Below are 25,242 nucleotides of genomic sequence, written 5' to 3'. Positions count from 1 at the left end.
GTGTTAGGTTCATCTTCGGACTACGTAAATTTGACCATGTCTCCCAATTTCGCGCACAAATTAAATGGCTGCTCATTCATCGGCGTAGAGATCTTCACATCCTTTCACTTCTCTATTCAATTCTGTTCTATTCCTTCTTATCTTAAAGATTGCTTTACTTTCCACTCTTCTACACTCTGTCGTCCCCTTCGCTCCTCTGATACTCTCTTACTTAACTTGCCCTCTCATACCTCTAACTTTTATTCCAACTCTTTTACCATTTCTGCGATCAGATTGTGGAATTCTCTCCCTGAATCGATTCGACGATCCCCTTCTCTTGATTCTTTCAAACAACGTGTCAAGGATCACTTCCGCAACTCCTAAATTTCGTCTGTCCTCTACTATCCTTTCATTTATTTCTTACATTTATACTTCATTTTTCTTTTTCCTTTAAAAGTATATAAGCATTTAATATTATTGTGTATTTATTGTTATGTATGTATTAATAATATTATTATTATTTGTATGTATATGTATATCTATCTATGGATATGTATATATTTTTATTATTACTTATTATGTAGTGTACTTATGATGATATTCTTTGGTTGCACCCCTTTTGCATATCCGAAATGTCTATCCTAAGGTTGACTGGAAGAAATTGCTACAAAGCAATAAGGCCGCCTGTTGCACATTGATTTACTACTACTATTATACTTAAGCTATTTTAATTGTAATTTTATGTGCAATAAAGAATATTTCATTCATGCATTCATTCATAGTCAATACCACTAACATGACATCCTAGGGGTTGGGTGCTTGGAGGCCTATATTACAAGCTCTGCTTAGTTTGGACTCCAGTTTCCCACAATACATTACTAAAACCGCTCACGCGATGCGCTCCTCCTACCGCAAAATGGCGGCTATTTGATTTCGCAAAATAGAAAAGGATTCAGTTTAAATACAAGTTTTTATACATACAAATTATTATTCTGCATTGCTAAATAAATACCCTCCTTACTACCAACAAAAACATCTCAAATAGAATGCAGTAATACACCGCAAATCCTGCACTTAAAAAGCACTAATAAAATTTTTGGTGTACTTGAATAAATATGATAATATTCCGTTTGAGTGGTTCTAACGTTTACCATGAAATTACTCCTTAAAGTATAGTTTATAAACATTTATATTCAGGGTAAACTTAAAAAACGCTACTTACGGTATGTTTTCAATGAATAAACACCGAAATCACCAGCCCAAACAATAACACATACGATTGTCGTGACGTATTCTTGAAGTTGTTTATTTTTTTAAATGACAGACCCAGGCATTAAAAACTTTATGGTTTGCTAGAGTAGTTACCGAAATAGCAATTAATATTAATTCTTTTACCTGTTATAACTTCGATACCCGATAAATCGGTATAAAATCATCACCGGCACCTCTAGGTGTGGTATGCGTCTACGGCTGCATGTATCGCGTGAGCGGCTAAGCGTATGTAAAAATATGTTCTCAACTGTGTGGTTACTTCGTTTTGTATTGTGGAGATAAATAAAGATATTATTATTATTTTATAAAGTTGACAAATATTTTCACCTTACGCGTTGTAAAAAATGCTCTTCACTTGAAATGAATGACATTTAATGTATTTAATTTATTTCACAGAATGCACAGCACACATCCTGTCTCCCATAAGGGAGAACAAAAACATAAAAAATAGAAGAAAGAAAGATTACTTTCTTTCTTCTATTTTTTATGTTTTTGTTTTGTTTGTAAATTGTATGTGTGCTGTGCTTTACATTGAATAAATAATTTCTATTTCTATTTCTATTATTATTATTAAACTAATATATTTTATGTGTTTGTATATTGACAGAGGATGAAAAAAAAAATAAGGGTACGCTCAGATCTTTGCATTTGGTTATGTAAATGCATTATGTAAATAATTAATGATTTAGCCTAAGATATTTTTGTGATCTTGAGACGTGCTAAATGCTTAGAGGATGGATAAAAAAAGGCTAAATGTTACGCGCTTGCATCGTGGTTATGTCTTTGAAGCGGGCTTGTGACAAGAGTTTTTGAATCTTTGAACGTAACACCATAAACAACACCTTTGTTCCATAACTTTCTACAAAACATTTTTTTGTTTTTCTTCGTTCCGCATGGAACAGGCGAAGGTCAGAGACCATACTGCCTAATACGTTGAGCAAAAATAAACTTTTCAATTTTTGTTGTAATCATTGGTTGTCAGGTTGTTACGTAAACCTTAGAGGATGGAAAAACATTTCCATAGTCTAAGACGTAAACAGACAGGTGACAAACAGGACATAATTATTAACTTCAATGTTTAAAATCGTATTACTTCAGGTATGGGTGGTGTCAGGAGTCCTTGTAAACATGATGGCTCAAGGCGTTGTGGTAAGCTACGCGTTCAGCCTGATGCCGGCCTTACAAGGACCTGATTCTCCTGTGGAGGTTGATCTACACACTGCTTCGTGGATTGGTAAGAACGTAAGAACCTACTCTAAGAGTGATGCCGCACGTGCGTGTGGCATCGTTCATAAGGGGACCATCTAAGGTGATACTACGGAATATTTAAGAAGCGAACCTTTGTTTTGTTGACTGGAAATATAGGCGTTAAAACACGGAATTTGCGTCAAATTTTGTTTTTTTTTGTCACTATTAAAGCTCTTCTTTACCATATCACCGAAAGATTGAGGAAAATAAACGTTATAACGTGACCACAACATGACATATATACAGAGATCGGTAGTGGGTTAAAACCCAATCAGCCCGTCCGGGTTTTCACCCACAGTACCAAATCTTAACTCATTTCTGCACAAAATCGTGGGAAGAAACGGCAAATACGGACTTCAGTAATATTCCATACTTACTACAAAATAAAGGATCTTTTTTCGACGAAAAAGAGGCAACTCCACACAGTACCCACCTTGAAATCATGTGGATTCTGAGTACTAAGTATGCACATTACGGTTTTTGGTGTGAACCTGCTACAAATATTCAGTAATGACAGCGCAGAATACTGGTTTCTGTGTTCTGAGAAGTATCCCAGAGAGAATGCCGTTACTTTATGTTCTAGATTTAGAAACCTGAAGTAACGCTTTCCTCAAAAATACTATTAAAATATATATACATTGGAATTGCGAATAAACCCTCATCAAGTGTTAATTCCAAAGATGACTCTAATTAATTTTAAATTTTTTTAGTTCCGTTATAAATATATTCGTGTTTAAAGCTCCAAATTCCTTGCAATGTATATTTTAATATTATTTTTGAAGAAGGCGTTACTGATTTCTAAACAGACAGATTTCTAAATCTAAACACTCTGGTATTCATAGCACAAGGAATTCCCTACTTTGAAACCATGTAATTGATAAAGTTGTCTAGCACATGTCACATACTTATCGCATTGTTATGCTGGCTTGTAGTTAGTAAAACTAGTGTATACCTTCATTAAAGACCTAGTATTTAGTATAACTATAAATGGTAATTTATTATTATTACTTTTATTTTGCAGCGTCCTGTGTTGGCCTGGCTTCAATACCAGGACATTTTCTGGCATCCGCCTTTATGGATCGTTGGGGACGAAAAGTCACAAATATGTTGTTAATCCTGCCCGGAATGATCGGTTGGACATCAATCTACTACGCATCCTCAGTAGCGGCATTTTTAATTGGACGGATTCTATGTGGTATCACAGTGGGAGCTACACCTGGTCTTGGAGCCATTGTCATTGGTGAATGTTCAAGTCCGAACCTTAGAGGAGTATTCCTGAACCTTAAGTCAGTTTCGGTATGTCTGGGCAGTACGATTGTACATTTACTCGGTAACTATGTTTCGTGGAGAACGATAGCTTTGTTAGCTATCATACCTCATATTCTTGCGTTGTTAAACGTCATGACCTGGCACGAAACACCTGCTTTTTTGGCATTTAAAAAGGAGTTTGGAAAAGCTGAGAAATCTTTCTTCTGGCTTAGAGGACGTGACGATAATTCAAAAAAGGAACTTAATGAATTAATAAGATCACAAATGAATAAGGTCGACAATCAGAAAGTCACAACTCTAACGGAAAACATTGTAGATTTCTTCAAGAAATTTAAAAGAAGAGACTTTTTAGTTCCGATTCTTATATTAATTTCCGGTACCTTGCTTTTGGAAGTATCTGGAAGACATTTTTTTCCTGCTTACGCGTTAGATATCATAGGAGAAGTAACGGGTAAAAATAATTCCCATTCTTTTTACTACATATTAGCTATGGACCTAATTATCACCTTAAGCGCTACATTTACTTCGTTCTTAATAAAAATCATGAAAAGACGAACATTACTCTTTGCCACGGGGTGGGCAGCAGTTATTACAATTGCTATTACTTGTACTTACCTGTTTCTTGCATCAAAGGATGTGATATCGAGAGACAGACATTGGATTCCCATTTCAATGTTCGTGGTGTATTTTGTGTTAGTGAACTTGGGATGTACACCAATTGCTATGGCATTTTTTGGAGAAATTTTACCTTTACCTCACAGAGCAGCAGGATCTGCGCTTCTTGGGGTCATTATATCGTGCGCTTTGTACTTGGCACTACACGTGACTCCCTTTCTACTGGTTAATGTTAAGGTACATGGAACTTTTGCAGTGTTTGGAAGTAGTATGGCGGTGTTACTCTCGATATTGTACTTTTTAGTGCCAGAGACCAAAGATAGGACGTTGCAGGAAATTGAGGAGTATTTTAATTATGGAAGGTTCAAAGATGATGAACAATTTGAAAAAGGAGATGAGGCATCTAAAGTTGTCATGCTTCCTGAGACAGAAGTGAAGTTATGAGCTAGTTTTAACGACCTTTGTGGCCCATCGATTAGTGCTCTTGGCGCTAAATAAGGAGATCCCGGGTTTGATTTGCGACAGTACAGATTTAGGAAAAATATTGTTTTAAATTGATTTTGATCGGTGTGTTTGGGGTGAAGATACTCCGGAACTAGATTTTTACCGTTTGTCGCATTTAATAATTATTAGCTATAGGGTTGATTCGAGGGAAATCTAAATGGGTCTCTGTCACTTATGCACTTGATGTGCATTAATAAGACGTAAGCCAATAATTTATGTGTGTGTGGACTGAGGGCCCACATGATTTTTGCCAGTTATAATAACTCAAATGTTTAGTACAAGTTGTAAAGCATTTTGTAAAACGCATCCTGGAATTTGTAAAGCATATATAAAAAAGCTATACCACCTAAGGTGCGGTCTCTCAGTTCTCACACCAAAGCTTCTACTTCTGGGCAAGTATTTAGTTTGCCGGCTATAAATATTTTAATTAATTTACTAATTTATTTTATTTTTATTTTATTCGGGATAACAACAGCTTATTATTACTAGATTACATTTAGATGATACTAAACAGAACAAAGCCAAAATAGTTATCCTCTAATTACATGATGATTTACTTAAACCATACTCTGCAAATGCAACTAAGCTACTAAATTTCTTGGCTGTTTTTAATCTCAAACAAGTAGTTTCTACATCGACACATTTCAATGACCATAGTGAGAGCCTGATTGATCTTGTTTGTTCAGATGCCCATGTCCGAAGTGTGACAGCGGATGTTATAGGTAGTAAGATGGCAAACCACGCATACATAACGTGTACTTTTAGTCTTAGAAAACCTAAAATACAGCCTAAACTAGTAACCTACAGACCGCTAAAAAGGGTTAATCTTGATGAGTTTAACGCGGATGCTGCGATGGTGCCTTGGAGTCTAATCTGGTCTATGACAAATGTAAACGATATGGTAACAGCTTTCAATGACTTTTTTATTCTATTGTTTGATCACCACGCCCCAGTAAGGAAAGTTACTTTCAAACAAAAGTCTTATCCATGGATAACATATACCATTGAACGTATGATGAGACTTAGAAATGAGGCTCACATGAGATATCTGAAAACGAGAAATGACATTCATCATCAATATTACAAGGATTTGAAAAATTTAGTAAACGCGGCCCTAATAAATGAAAAATCCGCTTATTTTAAATATAACATAAACAATCAAATTCACAAACCCAAAACGCTCTGGAAAGAAATAAAGTCATATATTCTGCCGCCTAAATGTGAGATAAATTTTCCGAAAAACCTACTAAAACCTAATGATTTGAATGACTATTTCTTGGATGTGCCGGGTTCAGGTTCTGCGAGTCCATCTGATCTGACTTATTTCAAAACTAACCGCTACGGTTCCGCTAGTTTCGTTCTTGATAGTGTCACGGTTGAGGATGTTTCAAAACTGATGTCCGGACTTCATTCGAACGCTTTAGGAATTGACGGTATTTCCCTCGAAATGATCAAAATGACATCCCCTTATTGTTTAAACATTATTACACTTATTGTAAATACTTCCATATTTTCATGCACTTACCCCGACCTTTGGAAACAGATAATCCTTGTAATTTTAAAGATCTTCGCCCCATAAGCATACTGCCGTGTATATCCAAAATACTGGAAAAGGTAGTTAGTCGACAGCTTGCAGATTTTATGGAATGCCAATCTATTGTGCCAGATAAACAGTCAGGTTTTCGAAAGGAACACAGTACCTCTACAGCTTTATTGGACGTCACGTCAAGTATTCTTGAAGCACAGGACTGCGGACAAGACACGATCTTGGTGATGCTCGATTACTCCCGGGCGTTCGACTGTATAAATATTTCGCTACTCTTAACCAAACTAGCATTTTATGGTTTTTCTGCATCAGCATTAAAGTGGTTTGACAGCTACCTCAATAACCGTTCTCAGCGAGTTGATCTTCGTAACTTGGATGGTTCGATGAACTCATCTAACTTATGCTTGGTTGATAGGGGAGGCCTCCCTCAAGGGTCAATTTTATCCCCTCTGCTCTATATTCTTTACAGCGCTGATATAATAAGCTGTATTAAACATTGTAGCTATCAGATCTACGCGGATGATCTACAGCTGTACCTGTCCTTCGATCCTAAGAACACAATGTCTGCGGTAGAAAAAATTAACGAAGATCTAAATAGTATAGTTGAGTGGTCCCGCAGAAATTGTCTCGTACTAAACCCTAGTAAATCTAAATACCTAATCATGGGTTCTGTGAATCAGATTACTAGGATAGCGAATAAACATCCCAATATTGTGATAGGAAGTGTTGTATCTTGGAGTACTAATGGACGATACCCTAAGATTTGAATCGCATATACTGGAGGTGACTCGAAACTGTTTTTTCCGGCTTAAAGTACTATATAAGATGCATGAATTTCTTAGTGAGCAGCTCCGCATACGCCATTGTGATTCCCTAATACTCTCTAGATTAAACTACGTAGTGTACGGTCCGCGACTTTTGGTAAAAACGAAAAGACTAGTGCAGAGAGTGCAAAATGCATGCGCTCGATTTTGTTTTCGTGTACCACCGCGAAGTCACGTATCTCCGTTTCTGAATGAAGCTAAAACACTAAACATGTCGTCGCGAAGATACTCCCATTTAGCCACGCTTCTATTTGGAGTGATAAAAAGCAAAAAATCTTTTTACCTCCATGAACGTCTCACATGGACTAATAGACCGCGCACCTGCAGGTTTCCACTCTGCATTCCAAAACACAAAACTTCGTCATATAAAGGCAGTTTTAAATATTCCGCGGCGAAAATCTGGAACAACATACCGCCACCAATGCGTTCTTCACAATCCGTTTATGCGTTCAAATGTCAACTCAAAGAGCACATTCTAAATCCACAAAACACGTCTGGAACAATTTTATTTGTGTAATGCGCCTGAAAACACAAAATTAAAAAGAAAAAGCAGAGTGAATCTTTGTTGGGACATTAGCTAAAATTTGTGTTATGTTTTCTATTTAATTATATTGTTTCATGTTAAAATTTTTATTTAACTCGCGTCCACGTTTGTTTTTATTTTATTCATATATTTTTATTTCTTTTAATCGGCATTTTCGAAAAGGGTCCACTGAAAACCAGCGCTGTGGCCCTGCCGCAGCATTAGCTGAGTTGGGTCCTTTTCAGTGCATTAATACACTTTTAATACTAATTATTAATATTGTACTCCACGTGTATTGTGCTGAATAAATTACATTTCTTTCTTTCTTTCTTTCTTTCTTACATGCGAGAGCGAAATCTAAATACTTAAGAATGACTGAGCACAGTCAACAAACTAGTAACTAGAATAATAAAAAAAGTAGATGATATAATAGTAATAATAATGATACATATTGGATATACATACGTATATATACATTTACTAAATATATATATATATATATATATAAACTCACATACACACATAAACATTGTGCACACATACGTATTATGTATAACATAAAGATTATCCTGATAATAGTATACATAATGATTATGATAAAATTTAACAATTAGCTACGTATTGCGTTTAATAATGTGGAGTTTGATTTTGGATTGAAATGAGTGTTTTTATACAGATAATAGACGGTGTATCAAGGTGGTAGACTCTACAATAAGTTCAACAAAGTGTGTTATATCTACCCCAAAACAAGAAGGGAGTGCAAAAGAGTTGTTTCAAACTGGCTTATAAAACTAGACTACGAGGCGACTGAGGATTTACTAGTGTCCTCTGCTGTATGATTCCTAAGAGTGTTGTGATATCAAATATTCTCACAACACCCACTTATGCGTACATAGGCATTGATACACAAACACACACATACACACACACACACACATACATACACAAAAACACACACACACTTATCACTAGAGTATTATTGTTATTTTGATCAATTTTTGTTGTCTTATTTTATTTTATTTTGTCATCCCTGTAATTACATATAATTCGATGTGAAATTTGTAATCGGGTGTTGGAGACCAGGAGACTCATAGCACAGGTCTAACCTAGTTTGAGCTTCTGTCTCCCAAAGTTAGCCTATGATTATTAAGTATCTATTCTATGTACATGTTGGGAGAAAATAAACGTTTTTATTATTATTATTATTATCTACTTCATTAAAATTATTATTATAGCTCCTGACTAATCTGGTGAACAAAGCGTTTTTGCGATAATTTGTAGAATGAAAAGGTACATGAAACAAACAAGTGTGTCTAGTACGTCGCGCAGGCACTCGTAGGCATATTTGACACACCAAATCGGGGCAGTCCAATCGACCATTGAGCACATCGAACAAGAGACCCATGTCGAACAACTCGCGTCGTTCTTGAAGAGGCAATAAATTGTACGTACGACAGATATTGATGTAAGGTAAATGATTGTAAATTATCCTACATTTGAAATTTAAATGTTTTAAGAACTTCCTTTGAATGCGTTCTATTTGATTACTGTAACTGTCGTAGTGTGGTGACCATATAGGACTGGTATAGTCCAATATGCTGCGGACATATGCAGAATACAAAACTTGAAGGCTAATCGCACATTTAAAAGATTGACGTTCGCGTTGCAAAGCCCCGGTTTCGGTGTGCCCTGTTAACAATGCTGCTTACGTGACAAGACATAAGCATCTTGAAGTCAAATAAAACACCCAGGTCCCGTACAATTTGGGTTCTCTCAATTAAAGCGCCATTAAAATGGTACGGAAATATAACAGGATTGCGTTTGCGGGTAAAACTAATGCATTGACATCTACCAATGCTAATTGTGATTCTGTTGTTAATATAATATTTGTACAAATTGTTAATGTCTTGTTGTATGAGCTCACGTCGGCAATGGAACACACATGCATGTAGATCTTTTTGTCGTCGGCACAAAGTAGGTGTTTGGCGTTGATTATTTGTGTATTAATGTCAAAAATATAAGCGTTGTAAAAGAGAGGACCGAGGCGCGAACCTTGAGGAACGCCAGATGGTATTAAAATGTAGTCAGATCTAAACCCTCCCAGAACCACAGCTTGAGAGCGATTGGTCAAATACGATTGTACTCAACGAAGTAGATCTCCGTGGGTAACCAGTGTCTCCAATTTGTGGAGGAGGATCTCGTGGTCCACACGATCGAAAGCTTTTTCGAAATCTGTGTAAACCACGTCAACCTGACCTCCATTTTCCATTTCACTGACTACATAATTTGCAAATAAAGACAAGTTTGACGTAATTGAACGCCCACGTACGAATCCATGTTGAGTTAACAGAATCCCAGAAGCAATTACACTGTAAATGTTATTGTAAACAATCTTTTCAAATATCTTGCTTCTACAGTTAAGAATAGAGATCGGTCGGTAATTCTCGACGTATGATTGGAACCTTTCTTGTGTACAGGAACAATCTGAGCTCTATTCCATATCGTAGGGTATACACAGCTAGTAAGTGACATACGAAACAAGATAGTAATTGGTAAACTAAAACTTTCAGCACAAGAGGCTAGAAGAAATGGTGGAATGCCATCACATCCTGCTCCTTTATTCTTGTCAAGAGCCTTGAGCATTTTTCAACCTGGGTAACAGAGATGTGTATACGAGAAATAACTTCCGTGCTGGCGTGTTTGTTAGACAGTAAAGTAAAGCTATTGCTACCGGTTGAAGTGATGAAAACATCTCTAAAGAATTCGTTAAATGCAACGGTGATATCTCTACCCCTAGAGTACTCTACGGCGGGCGTTCAGTATACATTTTTTGGGATAATTTGAGGAACCTCTTTTTGACTTAACGTAAGTCCAAAAATATTTAGGACAATGCTTAATGATGGTTTCCACGTTATTTGTGAAACGATACAAGCATTGATTTTGAACGCGCTGTTGCCTCGCTCTAAGCAAAGAAAACACGTCATGATCCCGGGGATTGTGTTATTTTTTCCTTTTCTTGTGCATTACATTCTTTTTGTGGATAATTTTAAGTAAAGCGGGGCTGTGCCGAATAGGATAATGTGAATTAGTGTTCGGTGTATTAACGGGTACGTACAAATTAAAACCTTCATGTAATTTACTATAAACCATTTCGACACCTTCGTTTACGTTGTCAGTAGTTAAAATATTCTTTCCGTCAATCTTCCCAAAAAACTCGTTAAGCTTGGAATAGTTACATTTTTTTAAATTGAAACGCGGGGAGTTGCATTCATTTAAAGAAGATCTCTGTAAGTCCAAAATTGAAATATAAAGTGAGGGATGGTACATGTCCTCTTCAAGAATGGACTGCCTACAGTGCGAAGTCTCTAAGGGGAGGTTACTGAAACATAAGTCTAAACTGTACCCACTTAGTCCTGATCATAGCCAAGAAGATTGGCGTGGAGCTAGAGGAGACGGATATTGCGAGTGCTGAGCGAGTAGGACCAGTGCGACAACCGGCGCTGGACAGTGGCGCGGCAGCTCGGCCGCGGCCCATTGCGGTACGGCTCGCGCGCCGGGCGCCGCGAGACGCCATGCTGCGAGCCGCGCGCGTGCACTGATGGACTACAACTGGCGAGACCTACGCGGCGCCTGTACCTCAACGAGCGCCTCACTAAGCACAATCGTCTTCTCTTTTTAAGAGCCCGTGAACTAGCACGTGAGATGAATTATAAGTTCGTTTGGACCCGCGAAGGAAAACTTTTTGTACGCCGAGAGCCAGGAATGGCAAAACACCGCCTGCGACTAGAGTCTGACCTTTCTAAAGTTTTTAATAGTCCACAGAACCAAACACGCAAAATCCTACCTGAAACACATAATGGAGGGAAGGAAGACACATCGGATACATTTCGTTACAGTAAATGTACTTAAAATACTTTTTCAAAATATGCAGTCTGTACAACAAAGTAGATATATTCGAGACATTCCTAGAGCAGACATCAAAGAATGACATAATATGCCTATCCGAAACGTGGTTATCATCTGAAAAACTGGGTTTACTAAACTTCAACGGATATAAAATTGCAGCTGCGTATTGTCGAAAATCACACATTCATGGTGGAGTATGCATTTTAATTCAAGAAGATCATGAATATGCAGAAAGAAAAGATATCAAGGACTTGTCTATTGAATTTGTAGTGGAACTTTGCGCTATCGAAATTACTAAATTAAATATGTTAGTGATCGTTCTATACTGGAACAATAGGAAATTCGATGTATTTATTGCACAGTTAAAATTAATTCTGAATCACTTAACAAAAGCAAATAAAAATAGAAATATTATAATCGTTGAGATTTTAATATTAACGTTCTAAAAAATGACTTCGAATCACAAACGCTAATAAATCTTATGCTTGAATATAACTTCACTCAGCATGTTAAGGAACCAACTCGAATCACACAAACCTCATCTACCTGCATTGACCTTGTATTTACAAATTTTACCGATGGTAATTACAACAGCTGTACGGGATTTTGGCTTTTCAGACCCCCCCTGTGGTCTGAAAAGCCAAAATCCCGACGACGTTCAAAATGAATTTAGAAATACCAACCAAGTCTGTTGCGTGGCAAATAAAAAAGCGACTATATAACAGCATAAATATAAATAAATTTAAAAACGAATTAAGAGCTACAAATTGGAATAACATAATAAACCCCCTCAAAAATATTAATGAAAATTATGCAATGTTTGATCTCTACTTGAATAATGTCCTGAACCACTGTATACCGAGAAGAAAGATAAAATTGAAACCTTACAAAAAGGATTGGCTATCTCGAGGCATAAAGAAAGTTGTAAAAACAAAAGACTACTTAAAATAATCATCAACTATTACACGAAAAACCCTGTACTTCGCAAATACTACAAATCCTATTCAAAAATATTGAAACAAACCATTAAAAAATCGAAAAAAATCCAATATATACATCAAATGAACAAATCCGAAAATAAGATGAAAACTATACTGTACTAATAAGAATATAAACAAAAATATACGCAATTTCACGCAAAAAATTCAAAATATACTTGTATCAAATCCGAAACAAATATCAAATAGTTTTAATAAATACTTTGCATCAGTGTGCAGCGCGCTCACGACCAACCATAGCATCGAAGCCGGAACCTCTGGCAGCGGGGACAAGCAACGCACGCGCGTCGTTCGAGTGTTGCGTCCAATAGTGAACGCTATGTACTTGAGCCCGGCCGAACCGCGCGAAATAAACGTAATTATACGTAATCTAAAAAATAAATACAGCTATGGAATAGACGAGATACCATCCGCGCTTATAAGGGTATGTGCAGACGAATTGACGTTTCCGTTTTATACTCTTGTCAATCAGTCTTTTGCCGAGGGTGTGTTCCCGGATCTTCTTAAACAAGCCCTGATAAAACCGATCCACAAAAAAGGAAGTAAGTATGATCTGAGTAATTATAGACCGATTGCATTATTGCCCGCGGCTTCGAAAGTATTTGAGAAGGCAATGTGTTGCCGCCTATACTCTTTCTGTGAAAAGTACAATATATTTGATGAGTCGCAGAATGGTTTTCGGAAAAATCGTTCAACTACACTTGCGACTTACAAATTTATGCAAAAGATTCTGGATACACTAAATGAAAAAAAGTATGGTATCGGTATCCTATTGGACATGTCAAAGGCATACGATAAAGTTCGGTATGATATCTTACTGGATAAAGTTTACGGAATGGGTATACGAGGTGACATTCATAAATGGTTCGCACCCTATTTAAAAAACAGAATCCAGTATGTGGAAATCGAGCATTATAACTATGAGACAGGGGAAATAACTCAAGTCAGATCTGAGCCCCAAAACATGAACAATTCGATACCACAAGGAAGCGTCATTGGGTGCATACTATTCCTGGCTTATATAAATGACCTCCCAAAAGTAATAAACGATTCATGTGTTCTTTTCGCTGACGACATCTCAATATTAACCTCTTGTAAAAATAGTGACCACTTAAATCAAACCCTTCATACACTAACTACAATTGTAACATGGATGAATGATCACAATTTAGAAATTAACTTCACAAAAACCAAAATTATAGAATTTAGACCCTATCAAAAACCATCACTAAATATTAATTTTTCATATAACCAAATACAAATAGAAACCGTCAATACATTTAATTTACTCGGAATAGATATCGATACAAATATAAATTGGAAGCAGCATGTACAAAAAATCACAAAAAAGCTATCTAGTTTTACTTACGCCTTAAAAGAAATAAAGAAGTCAACAAATTTACAAACTGCCCTAAGTGCTTACTATGCGTACGCTTATGCATGGCTATCACGGCATCATATTGTGGGGCAATAGTACAATTGTAAATGACCTCTTTATTAAACAAAAAAACTGCGTAAGAATACTAGCAAATATATCAAGAACAGGGAGCTGTGAACCATTCTTTAGAAAATACAAAATCTTAACCCTAACATCAATTTACATTTTGGAAGTTTGCAAATTTATAAAAAAGTACCCACAATTTTACACTAAACTGAGAGACGAACCAAGACACCATCCCACAAGATACGGAAATAATCTCGTAACACCGTTCTCAAAGTTGGAAATGCATGGATCGAGCCCATATTCAATGTCGATAAAAATATACAACAAACTACCGGAGCATATAAAGCAAGAAAATAAAACAAGTATTTTCATAAATAACTTAAAAAACATTCTTTCTAATAAAAATTACTATACAGTGCAACAATATCTGGATGATAAATTACTATAGCGTTGATCTGCCTCATTCCTATTTTGCTGTCCATTATTATCATATCCATATTACAGGATTCATATGTCTTTCATTGTACCTATGTGAATAAATAAATAAAATGAAGTAGATAAAATGTTATATAATGGTGTAAATGAAATGTTATTATCGTCTAATTAAAACTAGTATAACACATAATTGTACAATTAATAATATGTTTATATATATGATAAGAAATATAATAAGAAATTTTGTAATAATAATTATTGCTAAGGCTTGAAATGTAATTAAACCATATTATAAGTATTTATATTGCTTATGCCCTTACAGGTTATTACATGTATACGTAATATAATGTAAAATTTGTATTATTTATATTATGTAAACTGCAATAAATATATTATCATTATCATTATCAAAAAGTGTTGTCGTTTGAATTTTTGATGTAGTTTTGTTGTAATAGCCCTAAGAAACTGAGTCCTTGCACAAATGAGGTGCCTGCGTCAGTCAAAGTACTTGAGCGAGAGTTCGAAACATAATAATCTCTAGTATTGATATTCCAAGTGATAAAAGGTAAGTTAAAATTGCCTACAAGCAGAAAATTATCCGACGGAAATTTGTCTAAAATTTGATTGACGCTATTTAAGGTGTAATCCAAACATGCAGGCAAAACATCTTGGTCTGGATTAATATACAATTAAATTATATGCATGTTAACCGCGTCCGGGTATCGTAACACATAATGTCTCAAAGGTCGCGGTCGTCTGCCATACACTTGTCAATTCCGCACCAAGTTCCCGTCGAGTGCAAACCATCACACCTCCACCTTTCTTGCCAGATGCTATATCCGGTGATCGAGCTGGCCACGCGACTGGCCCGCCGCGCCCAATCCACCGTTCCCCGAATTCATTTGTAAGGTACTCACGGACCTGTGTCTGGTAGTGTGCGTGAGCGCCGTCGTGCTGGTAAAACAAGTTTGCTACATAGTTCAGCGGCACTTCGAATAACATATCGTCAACAACGTTTTGCAAAATGCGTAGGTACGAGATATGATCCAATCGTCCCTCAATTAAATAAGGGCCTAGAAGATTAGTACCCAAAATGCCCGCCCACACATTTACACTGAAACGGTGCTGGAAAGAGTCCTGTCGTATCACATATGGATTTTCATGTGCCCACCAATGTTCATTGTGCACATTAAAAATTCCCATTTTCGTGAATGTGGCTTCGTCGGTGAATAAAATGTTTTTGTCCTGGTTATTTAATAACCACTCACAAAAATTTATTCGCGGACCGTGGTCAATGACGCCGAGCTCCTGAACAGAGCGAAAATAGTACGGGTGAAGACCGTCTCTGTGTAAGAGTTTCCACACTGTCCATTGTGACACTCCGAATCGTCTTGCTGCATTTCGAGTACTCCGGCGTGGGTCATGCTCAAAGTATTCAAAAATCGCTTCTTGTAGGTCCACTGGATACGGATCCTTTCCTCGCCCTTGAGCATGGGAGGGCACAGTGAACTGCCGAAGTGCTCAAACGAAAATTGAGTCCTAAACATTAAAGTGTAGGATGGAACTCGCCGATTAGGGAACATTTCACGGTACAGGTCCCTAGCACCACTAACTACATCATTTGCCATAACATAACACCGTATCATGTCCCAATACTCCTCATTTGTGTAGTGATAAGGCATCGTTATGTGTCACTGCACTCCACGGAATTACTAAGTTGAATAGACCGATGTATCACGGAAAACAATGATCGGCGCGGCGGCGGCGGCGCGTGCGTGTAATCGCAAAATCACAACGTCCTGACTTACAAAAGGGCGTAAGCGAACTAACCCGGCGGACGGCGGCGGGACGCGCGGGCGGGATTGGGGTAGCCGGCGCAAGCGGCCTTCAACGAGTAGTGGCGGGGGTGTCTAATGCACATGCGCAGAAGATTTTGTTTTGACGATCGCGGTGTCATGCGCAGAGTAATACAAAATGTTAGAGGCAGTATTTTCCTTAAATAAAAATGTTTAATATTTTTTTTTACATAGTCGTGTTATTTTTACATATTCGGGATGGGTATCAGATACTCATTCATCTCTTTAAATATTTATTTCGTTCAACCAGTCACCCACAAGAATTAAGAAGCAGAAAAGGAAATAGAGGGACTATGGCAAATTCATAGTGAAGATGAAGGGAGTCGAAACAGAAACAATGAATAACAATGTAAAATATTTAGGTTATATTTGGTAGACTGTGTCAGATTACTAACTGAACATTATAAAAGTAAAGTAAAACATATGTTATTAAAATTTTCACTAATTTTATTGAAAGGGAGAGATGTAGTGTATTGACATAATGTACCATAGACAATATATGTCATACTGCGGCCCGCCGTTCCCGCCATGACGACACGAGACAGTGGCGTGAGCTAACCCCCAACAAACGCCACAGGTAGTACTAGCTTTGTATTAATTTACCTGTGCTCGCGTTGACCTTGGCTCGACCAATATATATTGTAGGATTACTTGTTTACTCTACAGCCAATTGTACAGACAAATACATCTGGAATGTTAACTGAAGTGCAGAATATGCAGACAGCAAATGCTATTACCCAGATGAGTCACAATCAACCATAACAATTTCTAACACATTTAGACAGTGTTTTTTAAGATGCTTACTTGTTTCAGGCAATTGTACAACGTACTTCTAGAATGTTAAATCAAGTGCAGAATATGCAACGTCAAATGCTGTTACTGAATCTACCGCTGATTAATTTGATATGTATATAAATAAATAATCTTAGGATTAGTAATTTTAAATTGGCTTCTATTTTTCATAAAAATCAAAATTAATAATATAATAGCTTTTATTTTTACATTTAAATTGTTTTTTTTTTTAATTCTAGGACAATATTGTTAGAGAACTGAAAAAGAAATGTGAGAATCAGGGAGAAAAATGAAAACTTTAAACGAAAAAATCAGACGACAGAAAATAAAAATTGTCAATATGGAAAAAGTCACGTCCGAGCTCAAGGAGCGGAACTTAATAAATGCTGAACAAGTTACATTTTTTATGAAGAATGTTCGGGCCCAAAAGATTTCTTAAAGCGGTAAATTAGGAAATGTAAAGGTTCACCGCTGGTAAAACAGTACAGTGAGGAAATAAGAAAATTTGCTCGTACTCTCCACTTTCTGTCACCAAAAGCATATAGTTTTGTTCGTCGGACGTATAACACCTGTCTACCACATACGCGTACGTGGAGTAAATGGTATCAAAATGTTAATGCTGAGCCCGGCTTCTGCCAGGAAGCCTTTGATTCTTCAAAAATGAAGGTACAATCAATACGCATAAGTAATACGCACTTATATGTTCGTTAATTTTGGATGAAATGTCTACAAGAAAGTCCTTATGTTGGGATGCCCAAAGTAAGACCTATTGTGGTAGAGTCAATTTTGGTGCTAATCTAAACAGCGTGGCCTTTGAAATAGCCAACCATTGCCTAGTTCTTCTACTTACGTGTATCAACGGAACCTGTAAACTTTCCAGTTGGTTATTTTTGTATTACAAGTTCAACGGCTGATAAAAAGTCTGCACTGGCAGAGTTATGTATTCAAAATTGTGAACAAGTAGGCATTAAAGTGGTAACTTTAACTTGTGATGGACTTGCAAGAAACTTTAGTATGTTCTCCACATTAGGATGTGACTTGCTAAAAGACCAAAATTAAGACCGACTTTGTTTGCAGCGAAAGCAATATACACGCCTTTATTGACCTTTTTGCCACGCCATTAAATTAGTTCGATACGCATTTGGCGACGCTTCGGGAAGAAAAGTTAATTTTGCATCTCTAGATTTATTACAAAAATCCAAGATACTGAGGGTCTACACATGGCCACTAAATTAACCAAGGCTCATGTTTTTTTGATAAACAAAATGGAGGTTCGTTTGGTGACGCAAATTATTGAGCATTTCAGTGGCAGATGCTTTAGTATATTGCGAAAATGTTTTAAAGCTTAAAGATTTTCAAGGTTGTGCAGCAACAGTAAATTTTATAAAATTATTCAATGACGAGTTTGATTGTTTAAACAGCCGTTCTGTACGGCCTTCAGCCTGGAAGAAAGCCTTATGCGCTGAAAATATTGGATTAGCACGGGCTTTGTTTGAGGGTGCCATTGTGAAACTATTCATAAATTCACCAAGGAAAATCGGTTTTATTGGACTCATCATGTGCTCTAAAATTATTTCAGTACCCAGTGCTGGATACGGCCTTACTCAAATATCTACCTCTATACAATTAGAGCACGTGGCAGTTTTAATGATAATCCAAACGCTGTCCAATTTAAGGCTGCATTTAAAAAATTAGCAAATAAATATATTAACTTGTTCTTCTAAAATACACCCCGTAACGTCTATAAATAATTTAACAGAAAAAAAATCTCTTGTGGAAGTGCCAGAAGATGATAGCGCCTTATACGAAGAGTTCGTGGATTACTTAGATAATAATAATTTAAGCAATTATATTCAATGTGTAGACACATATATAGTTGTGGTAAAAAAGCTGTCTAGGTCTCTAAAATGTGACAAATGTTTAGACATGTTGTTTGGCAGCGATAGGGGTTTTAAGTCAATGTGCACGTAGTTTAATAATGCAAAAAACTAGGGGTGACCTGAATTATCCATCCAAAGATGTTGTGGAAGTACTAAAAAAATTTTTTTACAAAAGAAAAATCGGAGAATTATTATTTATATATTTTCAAATTTTATATGGAATATTTCGAAGAGTCTGGTAATATTAATCATAAATATTTGTTAATTAGAAGCGTGATTCAAATATATATGGACTTGAAATTAGAATATTTTGTAAAAAAAATACTGAAAAATTGTCACTCCGAAATTATTTAAATAAAATTATTTTATTCCATCGTGAATAATTTTAATATTTTTTGCCCGACTACGTCAGAAGGAGGGTTGTGTTTTTTGAGTGTATATGTATGTTCATTTCTTTTTCACGATGTACAGCCTAAACGGCTTGATGGATTTGGAGGACATATGAGATGTCGTTAGATTCGTCTTGATTGGTGGAAGTGTCACAGGTTTATCTCTTTTTAGTTTTATTTTGCAATCGGGATGTTGTTTTTTAAAATAATTTCTTTTTTGTAAATCTATGTACATATATAAAGGAGTAGGGTCCGGAGCAATGCACTGGTAGATGGACGCATAGCAAAAACTGTAAGTACTAGAACATGATAACTAACTAACACTAACTAACGCGTACACACTCATAGCCCCGCACTACGGAAACCCTGTATCGCGGGTGCCATGGACACACATACACACAACCACAAATGACACCCAAACTCACGAGAGAAATAAATGTAGGCCATACAATATTTCTCTCGGCCCGGGAATCGAACCTGAGACCTCTGCGTGGCAGTCCAGTATGGTAACCGTTCTGCCACGGAGGCAGTTGAACTTGAGGGTATGTTAATTTTATTTAATGAAGGAGTACTAAGAACGAGTTTTTCAAAATTTATCCCCTAAGAGGGCGTAAAGGGGTGAAAACGTTTGTATGAAAAATACAAAGACGAAACTTTGCATAAATATTTTACAAATATTTTAAAAAATGGCATGACAGTTTTTCAAAAATGCAGCGAAATAGGGTAAAAAATTTATGTTTTGTAACTTTTTAACGTGTGTTGCGATTTGCTTCAAAATTGAATATTTTTCACTTGTGTAAAAATTGTACGCGGACGAAGCCGTGGGAAAAGCTAGTACATGATAATTGTTAATTTCCGATAATTGATTTTCATAACTACTTGCATTATTTCTGTGTTAAAATTGCTTGATAGATTCATTTGCTTAAGAAAACCAGTACCGGGAATACTAGAATCCGCAGAAACTTGAATAGACTTGTACTTGTCAGTCGGTTAAAAGACGTTAAGTAAATATGTAATAAAATGTAGGTTAAAGGCTAGTGAGTACAATTAATACTATGTAATGTTATATACAGTAAAGTAGGTATAATTAAGTAAGAGTGCGCATGTCGCCAACAAACTGCACAGTAGTTTGGTGACTTTTATTAAATAAGTTACCAGTCGTAATCTAGAATAATGAATTTAAAAAAAGTTTAAAAATGTGTGTTTGTTTAGGCATACTTTGGTTACAGTAAACTATAGAAACAAAAAAAATGTTTCAACATTCAAGCCATACATTTGCATGTCGACAATGATTTACCGATAGATTATGGTACAACACTAAAGAAATCCGCCATTTGTAACTTTCAATTTTTGTTAATACACGTAGACCCCCCCGCGCTGTCACCACGTAATTCATTCTAATAAACATTCTTAAAGTGTGCAGATTGACCTATATTCGTATTTGTTATACAGTTGTACTTGGGATTTTCAGTACCTATATGAAAATCCCAAGTACAAGTGTTTGTGAATATTTTCCTGCATCGTGTTTACGAATATTTCTTTTTTTTATCATGGACTAAATTTCGAACCAAATGTCTCAAATTTTTATGTTAATCTTGTGTCTACATGTGTGATTAAGGTCTTGTTTCGATGAAGAGTTATCCGAGAACTGTATAATATCGAGAGAAACTTGATCTAGTGAGGTGCAGTAACATTAAGTTAGTAAAATCATTCAAATATAACGGTTAGAAGTGTTGTATTAGAAACTGGACTTTGACCGGTCATTAGCGGTGAGCATTTTTTTATGCCTACTCCTGCATCACTCGGACTATTGTCCGTGATGCAGGAGTGATGCAGGAGTGGGTGCCCGAACAATGAAACTGGTTTTGCCTACTCTTATGTAGTTCGGCCGCATAGTGTCCGCGGAATTCGCATGTTACATCACAAGCTTGAGTATTTTAGATAGCCTATTATTGAGGTTGCAAATTTAAAAAAAGTGGATTCTTGTTATGTTGTGTCGAGAATATTTGGTATGTTCATCTAGCCATGATAAATATGATTTAGATTGTGCAAATATGTCCTGGCAAAGATTTCATAAAATAATGACGCTAGTCCTGGATTTGTCAATCGTGTTTTTGTAAAAGGCCAAAAAAGGTAATACAAATACTCCTGTTCGCTCTAAAGATTCTGCACACGCGTTTTCTTGTAAAGGTGATACTGCAAATGTCACAGTGAGAAAAGTATCTGCTGCGTCGAGAGATAACATTTCAATCTCAGAGTCCGATAATGATTTAAGTATATTAGAAGATCCTACCATGCACAGAATTTCTCCGATTGCTTCAGATTCTAAGAATTTACCTTCTGCCAGCATTTCCACATCGACTACATAGAAAGTCTATTAGAAAATAAACTAGAAAATATAAAAGAGTCACTCATCTCAAAATTGAAATCTACTATAAAGTCGGAAATAAAAAAGGCTATTTCTACTTTTAAGCTGAAAATAAGACAAGAAATTAGTAGTTTGTCTTTGACTCAAGAACACCTTGGAAAGGACATACAGACAATGAGAAATAGGACATCTCATCTTGAAGCAGAAAATTTAAAATTGCAAAATAATCTTCAGAACCTCAAACATAGCACCCTGTCTGGAGAATGGTTATCTATTGCCTCAGAGATATATTAGCTATAACAGAAAATAAAAAGAAAGTTGTTGTTTATGGATTTGACGAACATCCAAAGGAATCTAAAAATGAATTGTTAAATCGAGTTGTTAGCGCTTTCCATGACATTTTAAACATAAATTTAAATGGCTACATCGAAGGTATAAGAAGAATGGGAAAGAAGGGATATCGAAGACCGTTAGTGATCGAACTACTAAGTAAAAGGATGGCTGGATACTTACTTAAAAATAGTAGCATGTTTGCGAATACAGGCTTGGCCGTTTATCAATATTTAGATGCAGAGTCTGTTAAGAATAGAAGAATGTTGATAGATGTTCTTGTTAAAGCCCGACGAAATGGCTCCCGTGCAAACATTATAAATAATAATAAGCTTTTTATAGATGGCAAAGAATATAATTCTACTCAGCGATTGCATGTGATTAATGTATCTAACTCCTCCTCACAAACGAACAATACTCATGATACACGGTCAACTAGTAATGATGGGAGAACTATACCCATAGAATGTTCAGCTATAAATGTAAAAAATAATTTTCATGAATAATTTTGCTATAGTAATATCAGAATATTCGCAGTATAAGGAACAAGCGTTTTTTAATAGAAGCAAAGACTGAAGAAAACCCGAGTATACAAGTCCTTTGTTTATCGGAAACATGGATAACGAAATCTAAAATAGACTTGCTACGAGTGGACGGTTTCAAAGTCGCGTCGTGTTTCTGCCGCGCAGCGCATGATAGTGGTGGTGTGTGCATCATGCTAAGGGAAAATATAGACTTTATTGAGTTTACTGACTTGAGTGGTTATTCAGTTGAGATTGTATTTGAGTTATGTGCTATTGAAATTCCGAAATATAACCTTGTTTTAATTGTTTTGTATTGGCTAAACAAGAACAGATCGCCTGCGTTATTTTTTAATTCATTTAGTAGACTCCTACAACAATTATTACTCAAATATAACCGTAGAAATATTATTATTGGAGGAGATTTTAACGTTAATATCCTAGAAAAATCTACTTTATCGTTGAATCTGTTAGAAAAAATGAAAACTTATAATTTTCATCAGCATATAAAGGAACCCACTAGAGTAACAAAAACTAACGCAACTTGCATAGACCTTTTGTTTACTAACTTTCAAATGAGAATTTCAAAACTTCTGTTTGTGAATATGGTTTTCCCGATCATAAGGGATTATTATCATAATATTACAAATATTAAACATAATATTATTATTGGTGTACGTACTATTAATGAACTAAACAAAGTGGGCAATTGTAATTTCATTAGGAAAATAGTTTTCAAAGGCAAAAACTGTAAATGAAAACTATAATGCATTCCATAACCGTTTAAAAAAAATACTTCAAATAAAAGTATACCTATTACGTACGCGTAGAGGGATAGAACAGCTGGCCAAAGCGATAGAGAAGATGGCAAGGCCGCGGCCCCGGCATGCAGGCGAGCTATCTGTTTTCTCCGGTGCACCGAGCGAGTGGCTGCCATTTAAAGCCGCCGTACGAGACTCAACAGAACTATACGGATTATCGGCCACTGAAAACCTGCAACGACTGAGAGCCTGCCAGCTTGCAGCAAGGGTGAGGACCGCAACGCTGTGCTTTACTACACGCGGCTACCGACACGGCGATCATTATGAGAACGCTGAAGCAGTGTTTCGGGAAGCCCGAGGTGATCATCGACCGGGCACTCGATAAACTACGGAGAATACCGAGCCCGGGTGCCTCAGCCACGGAACTAATGCCGTTCGCCATGAAAATTCAGAACGTCGTCTATGTGCTGAAAATCATAGATAAGCGTGGATTTCTGTACAATACACTGCTGGCCCAAGAAGTGCTTGACAAATTGAGCCCGCATGTCCAGTCCCGCTGGTGTGACTACGCCGCAGATCACGAGGGAACAGCAGACCCAGAAATCGTCGTGCTATCACGCTTCCATATGCGCGAGGCCGATAGAGCGCTGCGCTATATGTACTCACCCGCCGCGAGCACTGCCACAACGATGAAGAGAGAAGTGAGACCCGCGATAGTGAAGAAGAAGGTGAACGCCGTGAACACGGCCACGGAGACCGAACAAATGGACCGCTGCCCAAACTGGTTGATCAGCGCTGGAACATGGTGCGAGAGAAAGGACTGTGCTTCCGATGCGTCGATAAACGACACCGATGCCAATTTTGTAAGGCGAAGCCGTGCGGCGTGAATCAATGTCGCCGCCCGCACCACCCCACTCTTCACGAGGAACCGAGCCAACCCATTGCGCAGCTTGCAGCATCGTCCACAACGCCGCCTGCAGCGACCCCGTCGAACGCGCCGAAGCGACACGAGACCGTGGAGACATACGCACTGATGGATGAGGGCGCCACGATAACCCTCATCGACAAGGAACTGGCACAGCGTATCGGAGCGGAAGGACCCCCAACACCGTTACGCCTGCACGAAGTGCACATGACACGACAAGAACATCAGAGCCGACCCGTCAGCCTACAGTTGAAAGGGACAACGCAGGACAAGCCGATGAAGATCCGAGCCCGTACGGTGCGTGACCTAAAGTTGCACCAGCAGTCTATACCAAGCTCGCTGCTGGAGGCAAAGCATCCACGGGACATACGGGAAGACGTGTGCTACGATCTGGCACGCCCGCTCCTTCTGATCGGCAGCGACAACTGGGAGCTGATAGTAACTCGCGAACTACAAGTTGGTGGACGCAACCAACCAGCTGCATCCCGGACGCAGCTGGGCTGGGTGGTACACGGAACCGTACCACGGAACGCCATCTTTTTTAACGCAACAATGTGCTGCACGTGTGGACTCCTCATCATCCTCTACACGAGAACCAGCAGCACGACGACCGTCTACACGAACTGATCGAGGCACACTTCCTCATTGACGCTCTCTGTATCGCGCATAGACCGCACGTGTGTAACGCAGACCAACGAGCAATCGAAATAGTAGAAAGAACTATGAAGAAAGTCGATTAATTCACTTTCACTGCTTTTTTTATAACGTCAACGTCAAAGAATCACCTATTCCACACAAAGAATCTAATGAATTATATCATTTATAAGAATAATTTATTATTTATGAAAAGTAAATAA

General features: G+C 37.2%; 1 protein-coding gene across 1 annotated transcript; it reads left to right on the top strand.

Annotated features, from left to right (window-relative positions):
* The first annotated feature begins 2,144 nt into the window (after positions 1-2,144).
* LOC113228247 (facilitated trehalose transporter Tret1-like) lies at positions 2,145-4,827 on the top strand. Its single transcript, XM_026461513.1, has 4 exons — positions 2,145-2,159; positions 2,350-2,485; positions 3,521-4,219; positions 4,640-4,827. The coding sequence occupies exons 1-4, from the start codon at positions 2,145-2,147 to the stop codon at positions 4,825-4,827; spliced, it is 1,038 nt and encodes a 345-aa protein (XP_026317298.1).
* Positions 4,828-25,242: the final 20,415 nt, after the last annotated feature.

This window comes from Hyposmocoma kahamanoa, unplaced genomic scaffold (genome assembly GCF_003589595.1).
Source record: "Hyposmocoma kahamanoa isolate Upper Pololo Valley unplaced genomic scaffold, ASM358959v1 224, whole genome shotgun sequence".
NCBI lineage: Eukaryota > Metazoa > Arthropoda > Insecta > Lepidoptera > Cosmopterigidae > Hyposmocoma > Hyposmocoma kahamanoa.
The sequence above is the reverse complement of the archived record's forward strand: the minus strand, read 5'-3'. Positions and strand labels throughout refer to the sequence as shown.

Bases quoted from the DNA above. Each gene is read 5' to 3' on its own strand.
- LOC113228247 (XM_026461513.1), top strand. The intron at 2,486-3,520 runs GTAAGAACGTAA...TTTATTTTGCAG, and splicing joins ACACACTGCTTCGTGGATTG to CGTCCTGTGTTGGCCTGGCT. The intron at 4,220-4,639 runs GTAAAAATAATT...GAACTTTTGCAG, and splicing joins TATCATAGGAGAAGTAACGG to TGTTTGGAAGTAGTATGGCG.